The sequence below is a fragment of the Chrysochloris asiatica genome, unplaced genomic scaffold (assembly GCF_000296735.1).
Source record: "Chrysochloris asiatica unplaced genomic scaffold, ChrAsi1.0 scaffold00020, whole genome shotgun sequence".
NCBI lineage: Eukaryota > Metazoa > Chordata > Mammalia > Afrosoricida > Chrysochloridae > Chrysochloris > Chrysochloris asiatica.
In genome coordinates, this window is record NW_006408538.1 from 12,048,746 (window position 1) to 12,056,614 (window position 7,869).

A 7,869-nucleotide genomic window follows, 5' to 3' on the forward strand; every position below is an offset into this window, starting at 1 on the left:
CTAGCTTATTACACATATATAGATGTACATTGTTGTTAAGTGCTGTTGAGTTGAAAGCAGAAGCAGTAGGTGAATCTGAATGGCTGACCTGTGGTTTGCAGTTCAGTGTTGATCCTACAGTATCACACCAGAAGTCCATATATGTGTATATAAATATATACAGTATTTTTCTTATAGTATAGTGCTGTCCAGTCAATCTGACTCATAGAGACTCTGTATAGGATTTCTGAAGAGCAAATGATGGGTTCGAACCACTGACCTTGCAGTTAGCAGTTTATTCTACAGCGCCACACTCACGTATGTGTGTTTATAAACACACACACACACACATATATTCTTTATGTGATTATCTACTTGAAGGATACTTTGCCTCTTTTTTATAAGTATGAACATAAAGAAGTTACTCACATGTGACATAAATTAGAGTGAGAAAGAGAAATAGAGTCCTGGTCAGTTTGGACTACAAGGTCAGTTTGAACCGCAAGGTCAGAGGTTCAAGTTCACCAACTGCTCCTTGGAAGCCCTATTGTTGGTATTGTTAAGTGCCTTCAAGTCACATCTGTCATAGCTATCCAAGGAGGATCAGCTGGTGAGCTTGAACTGCCAATCTTGCGGTTCAAACCAACCTTAGTCCAATACAATAACCCAAAGCGCCACACCAGGACTCCTTGGAAACCCTATACAGGGTCACTATGAGTCAGACCTGACTTGACAACACATAACAACACCAACGTACGTAATTATCTACTTGAAGGATACTCTGCCCCTTTTTGTGTAAGTATGAACATAAAGAACCTGTTCATAAGTGATTCTAGAAATAAGTAACTCGAAACAAAGTTATTAAAAATTTAAAGTATCATGAGTATTAATCCTTCATAAAGGCATTTCTTTACCCATTCATCCAAAGTAACATTAAAGGCAAAGGCAAATGCATTCTCAAGTAATGGTGATATTCAAGGACACAAGAAAAAACAGATAAAAATTCAAGTACCGTTTTATAATGCTCAAACGCCATAAACTGGATTGCGCCATAGGGAAAGATTCGAATCATCATTGCACCATTTCCTTTATACAAACCAAGGTATCCTTCCTTTTGGGGAACAGCACGTAATGTAGAAAACACTCCTATATTTGGGAAGATTTTCAGAAGTAAAATACTATTAAAACAGAGAAGACCATCGAAATATAAAAATTTCATAATAATCACAGATTACCATGCTATTTTATTCATGATTATCATTTTGTTTAAGGAACTATATGAATCATAAATTCTGAACAGCAGTAAACCCTACTAAAAATAACTTCTTGTAAAAATAAAATCATAAAATGTAAGGTAAAAGCAAGCACGAATTGTAGACAAATATATTTATAGTCACAGTAAATTAAACTATAAAAATTTAAGAAATAGTCATTAATCATGCATACTACAAATTGCTAAGGAATCACTGAAAAATGACCCATAATGTATTCTCTTTATGGGTCCCAGCATAGAGACAGAGCCAGAAAACAGATTTAAAACAAATGCTCACACAGTATCACAACGGATATTTTTTCAAGGTCCACATACTCTACTGAAGAAGACCAAGTCTATCCAGGAAGATGAAGGAAGGCTTCCCCAAAAGACTCAGATACATGGCTATCATTTGTTTATATTTTTTAAAATGTTAAATAAAATACGTAAAAAGACTACCTATAGAAAAGATTTCTATTTTGCAGTAAATTTTCACTAGTTAGGACACTAAATGCAAACACTGATTAGACAGGGCCTGAGTTCTGATCCATATATATTGATGTTTCAAATTTTGCATTTATTTTGTATTGATCTTGCAAACAAAAATTTAGAAGAATTTCCTGAGCTCTTCTAAAGTTTTTTGTCGTTTTTTCTCTTTGGTTCCTGAACCTTTCTGTCAATTCTTTGAAGGTATCTAAAGTTCTTTAGAATTCTTTTTCAGTTAGTACAATTACCTTTTCTTCCTCAGAAATCTTTTTTTGGCTATGCATCTTAGTCATTTGTTTGAGTCATTCTCTTGTTTCTGCATGTGAATTAATTTTTTTCTCTGGAACACTGTGGTGGTGTATTCGTATTTAATTGATGACTGTATGCTAATGTATTCTTAGGCCCTCACCAACTGTCTCCAGTGCGTGTAGTTACAGAATGGAAACCTGTATGTTGTTCTCCATTTGTGCACCTCAGTTTAGGTTATGTTTGGCTGGTTTTGGCTGCTGCTATCATTGATAAGGTGGTATTTGTTGTTTTTAAATACCCTCAATTCGGTTCCAACTCATAGAGTTTCCAAGGAGCAGCTGGTGGGTTTAAACTACCAATTTTGCAGTTCGAAGTCTAGTGCTGATCCAGCAGTGCCACACTAGGAGCCCTGATCAGGTGGTAGAGGAGCTGGTATTACTAGTCTGCTTACCACAAGATCAGTGGTTCAAATCCACCAGCCACTCCTTGGAAATCCTATACAGAGTGGCTATGAGTCAGAATCAACTCAATGGCACTATGCAACAACATTGCCTCTTGCCCACTGGGTGGAGTTCCAGCGTTATGGTTATGGCTGGGCTATATTGGCATGACTGCTGTCTCCTGTCCGGTGGGAAGCAGGAGAAACCAACCTACACACATATACACAAGAAAACCAAAAAATTAAAAAAAAAAACAACCCAGCAACCAATAATGAAGAGAGAAAATAATAAGGGAGCAAATATCATTGAAAACAGGTTGCAGCCTGAGAAACAGAATATAACTCAAAGGAGAAAAGAGGGCTAGGAAAATGGAGCCAGAGAAAAACAAGGGAGAGAACAAAAGGAAGAAACAGCAACAACAAAAACACTTAGCAAAAACAGGGAGAAGGTTGCTGAAAAGAGAAAAGAGAAAGGTAGGAAGTAGTAAAGAAATATTAAAAAAAGAAGAGAAACACAAGAAAAGGAAAAACATTAGCAGAGATAAAAAGGATAAATTTCAAGGGAAGGGAAAAGAAGGAGAAGAAAGAATAAATAAATGAAAACAACAAAATAAAAGGAAAAAACCAAAACAAACAAACAAAACCAAAAACAGTGCAGCTGTTTGACCTGGAGAGGAAAACTCTAGGGAGCTCCTACCAGAAAGGAGCTCACAAGCTGGTGTGTGGGAGGGATACGACAGCAGAATTCCTGGCCATTGATGGAGTTCCTATAGTCCTAAATATTATCAACGTTCAGGGCACTCAATCTAGAAGTAGTTTGTTCATGGAGGCCCTTGAGGAAATGGGTTTCAGTGTCTGTTAGGACCACAGGGCAACTGGGGGCAGGGCAATGAGGGTTTCTGCAAGACTACTGCAGGTCTAGTGACTCTGCCGGTCCTGCATGTCTGGAGTTGAGCCTGCCGGAATCCAGGCACCAAGGTGATGAAGTTGGCCCCGTCTCACACTGGCCTGACTCATAACCAGGAAGCCCTCAACTCTTGGGGGTGGAGAAGGGTAGGAGTTGGCCACACCTTTCTCTGATTACTCCCTAAGCTGGATTCACTCCTAAATTGGAATTCCAATGTTGTAAAGGCTCTCGGAAACCCTGTACAGGGTCGCTATGAGTCGGAACCAACTCCACAGCACTTAACAACAACAACAACAACAAAGGTGCTCTGGTAGCATGGTAGTAGTTGATGGTTATGTGCCATGGAGTCAGTTTTGACTCATAGTGACCCTGCACAGGGTTTCCAAGGCTGCACATCTTTACGGGAGCAGAAAGCCTCATCTTTGTCCAGCGGAACAGCTGGTAGTTTCGAACTGCTGACCTTAAGGTTAGCAGCCCGGAGTGGTTACGAATTGGACTGCAAACCTTAAGGTCAGCAGCTCGAAACTACCAGCTGTTCCAAGGGAGAAATATGAGGTTTTCTGCTCCCGTAAAGATTTACAGCCTCGGAAACCCTGTGCAGGGTCGCTATGAGTCGAAACCGACTCCACGGTACTTAACAACAACAACAAAGGCTTTGATACTGTCGAACTACCTTTGAAAAAGGCTATTAAAAGTTGTTTCTTCTACCAATGACATACCATGTTTGTTTAAATGGCTAGTTTTTTCTGTTTGTAAGAAGCAAGGGAAAAATGTGTAGAAACGTGCATAAGCTATAATAAAAAGTTCAACAACAAAAACAAACAAGAGCTTGATTTCTTTTTTTTAAATAATGAAATTATTCATACAAAGTAATTGCCATTGGATTGTGGGAGACTTATTTAACTGTTCAGGGTAATGACTGTTTCAGTTTTATAGTCATCAAACTTTATCTCAATCACTAATCAGGATAAGAAGTTGAGTTGTCTATGAAGGGTGTGACAAGCAGCACTTAGTTCAATGAGTCCAAGATTTTGGTTTGGAGAATAACAGGACACCCTAGTGCAGCGCTGCAGGATAAACACTAGACTGTTACCTACAAGGTCGGAGGTTCAAACCCACTAGCCTCTCCCTGGAAACCCTATACAGTGTCGCTGTGAATCAGAACTGACTCGATGACACTTAACTACAGCAATAAAATGATACTGTATATAAACACAATTGCAAATGAAAAGATTTAAGTGGATAAGAAATACATCCCTTGTAAAATGTGTCCCTAAACTTGACTCTCCCTTTTGTGTCCTCTTTCCACTATCGTTAAGCATCCATCAACTCACCTAAATGCTTGTAATGGTGATTATGAGCTTGTAATAAAACCTTCACTCGATCCAAAGGGGCAACAGTTGTTTTAGCACAGCATCCAGCAATACCTTAAAAAATAAATACATATATAAAATTCAAGGTCAGGAAGAAATCGTATGGTATCTATTTCAGATAGGAATCATTGGTTTTTCAGCAACAAACCCTCTGGTCTCTAGTTTCCGTGGGTAGAATTGTCATGTAGCATCAATATGCTATAGTCCCCATTCTCTGTAATTTAAAATTCAGCCTGTCAGACTAAAAATTACGTTTGAAGACTGTAAATCAGTCCCCTAATATCTGGTCACCACTAAAAATATTTCATAAATGTGATTGTATGGACATTTTTCCACTTCAGTCAATGACAACTGCATTCTTTCACTGTTCAAGCCAAAATGAATCAGCCTGGACTTCTCTTCCTCGCCCCATGTCAAACTTGTTAGAAAACCCTGTTTATTTTCATCTATGTCCAGAATCTCACAACTTCTTACCACCTCCACTGCTACAGCAAGCCATCATCATCCATCATCTGAATTACTGCAGCAATTACCAAACTGGACTCCTTGCTTCAATATTTGCACACCTGCAGTCATTTTCAACAGGCAAAGTGAATCTTTTGAAGTAAGCCATATTGTATCACTTCTCAGCTTAAAATTTGCAATGGCTCACCATTACACTCATAGTCAAGTTCAGAATCTCACAAAGCCCTTAATTTTCTGCTTCTCTAACTTCCTTCTTCCACCACTAACACTTGACTCCATGCACACAGATCTTTGAACCAACCAGGTCCTCTCCTGCTTTGAAGTCTTTACATTAGCATTTGTTCCACCTGAAATTTTGTCCTCCAACAGCAGCTTGCTAACTCTCACACCTCTTCAATTATTTGCTCACCCTTTCAGTAACTACTAAAATCATCTTTATTTAATATTATATCCACTCTTCCTATCCACTTCCTTGCCTTGCTGTCCTTCTTATTTATTCCATTACAACTTATCTAATATACGATGCAACCTTCTAATATACGGTATACAGTTAACCATTGAACAACACAGGTTTGAACTACAAAGGCCCACGTATACGTAGATTTTTTTTAATGCCATGTGATGTGAATTATCTTCTTGTGATCAGTTCGTGTCTCTCCAGTAAATACTGCATCACAGTGAAAAGTCATCTTTCATAGCTCTTTTGTCTTTTTCATCATATTTAGTACAATACCATACACTTTGAGTAATACCGTGGGACTCAAATGAAGTACCACTAGGGATGCTGGACGTGCTCCCAAGAAGCAGAGAAAAGTCATGACAAGGAAAAGTTAACCAGCTTCTTATGTGCCATAAACTGAGGTCTGCAGCTGTGGTATTCTACCATTTCAAGATGAACAAATCCAGAATAAGGACCATTAAAAAAAGGAAATTCATGAAGCCATTGGTCACCAGCAGACAAGAAACCCTTACACATTTTAGAAAAGACCTTTTTATCTCATATTGACAATGCAGCTTTTATATGAGTGCTGCATATCATATGGGTTGCTAAGCATTAAGTCAATTCTGACTTGTACAGTGACCCTGTACAGGGTTACCAAGGCTGTATATCTTTAGAGAGCAGAAAGCTTCATCTTTCTCCTATGGCACAGCTGGTGAATTAGAACTGCTGACCTTGAGGTTAGCAGCCCAACACATAACCCGCTATGCTATCAGGGCTCCTTATATGATACGTGTTATTGTTGTTAGGTGCCATCAAGTCAGTACCGATTCATAGTGACCCTCTGAACAACAGAAGAAAACACGGACATGAGCTAACCTCACAATCATTGCTATGGTTGAATACATTGCTGCTGCCACCATGACAACCCATCTCACTGGGGGTCTTCCTCTTTTTCTCTGACCCTCCACTTCACCCTCCAGTGACTGGTCCCTCCTGACAGTATGTCCGAAGTATGAGAGACGAAGTCTGGCCATCCTGGCTTCCAAGGAGCATTCTGGCTGTACTTCTTCCAAAACAGACTGGGTTCAAACGTAGCAATACTTCATTGATTTCTTGACTGCTGCTTCCATGAAAGGTGATGGCTGATCCGAGCAAAATGAAGTCATAGGCAACTTCAATCTTTTCTACATTTATATGGGATGTCGTTTATTGTGAGGGTTTTTGTCTTATTTACATTGAGGTGCAACCCTTACCAAAGGCTGTGGTCTTTGATCTTCATCAGTGAGTATTTTAACTCCTATTCACTTTCAGTAGGCAAACTTGTATAATTTGCACATTGCAGGTTGTTAATGAGTCTTCCTCCAATCCTGATGCCACCTTTTTCTTCATGCAATCCAGTTTATCTGATTATTTTCTCAGCATCCAGATTGAGTAAATAAGGTAAAAGAATACAAACCTGGTGCACAACTTTGCTGTTCAGTGTTCCCTTGTTCCGTCCAAACAACGGCCTCTTGGTCTATATACAGATTCCTTGTAAACACAATTAAGTGTCCCAGAATACTCATTCTCCGCATTGTTGTCCATAGCTTGTCGTGATCCACACAATCTAAAGCCTTTGCATAGTCAATAAAACACACTTAAACATATTCTGGTATTCGCTGTTTTCAGCCAAGGTCTTTCGTGTTTTAATACCTTTTGCTTTCTTCCTGTATGGGGTTCTCGATGTCATCCCACAAATCTACTGGTCTTCAGTCTTTAGTGTCTAATACATCAAATGTGTTCTTCTCTAAATTCAGGTGGCATATGTTCAAGGTCATATTTTGGCTCATTGGACTTGTTTTAATTTTGCATATTTAAATTTGATCTGTTCCTCAATTTGCTCCTGGCCTTATTTGGCTGATGATACAAAGCTTCTCCACCGTTTCTTTACACAGATGTAGTCAATTTGATTTCTGTGTATTTCATCTGGTGAGGTCCATGTGATAATCATCTTTTATGTTCTTTAACAAAGGTATTTGCAATGAAGAGTCATTGGTCTTGCAAAATTCTATCACGCAATCTCCAGCATAGCATCATTTCTATCACCAAGACCATATTTTCCAACTACTGATCCTCTTTGTTTCCAACCATTGCATTTCAATCACCAGTAATTATCAATACATCTTGACTGCATGTTTGATCAATTTCAGAGCAAAGAAGTTGGTAGAATTCTTCAATTTCATCATCCCTGGCTTTAGTGGATGGTTCACAAATTTGAATAATAGTGGCATTAACTGA

At 38.7% G+C, this 7,869-nt stretch overlaps 1 protein-coding gene across 2 annotated transcripts in view; it reads right to left on the reverse strand.

The window, feature by feature from the left end:
- SLC25A16 (solute carrier family 25 (mitochondrial carrier; Graves disease autoantigen), member 16) overlaps window positions 1-7,869 on the reverse strand; it is a 64,143-nt gene that overhangs the window by 48,117 nt on the left and 8,157 nt on the right. For both annotated transcript variants that reach the window (XM_006835831.1, XM_006835830.1), the window contains exons 2-3: window positions 4,647-4,739; window positions 992-1,125 (exon numbers count right to left, since the gene is read on the reverse strand). In XM_006835831.1, the coding sequence (XP_006835894.1) occupies window positions 992-1,125; window positions 4,647-4,739 (227 nt within the window). The remainder of the gene's footprint in view (window positions 1-991; window positions 1,126-4,646; window positions 4,740-7,869) is intronic.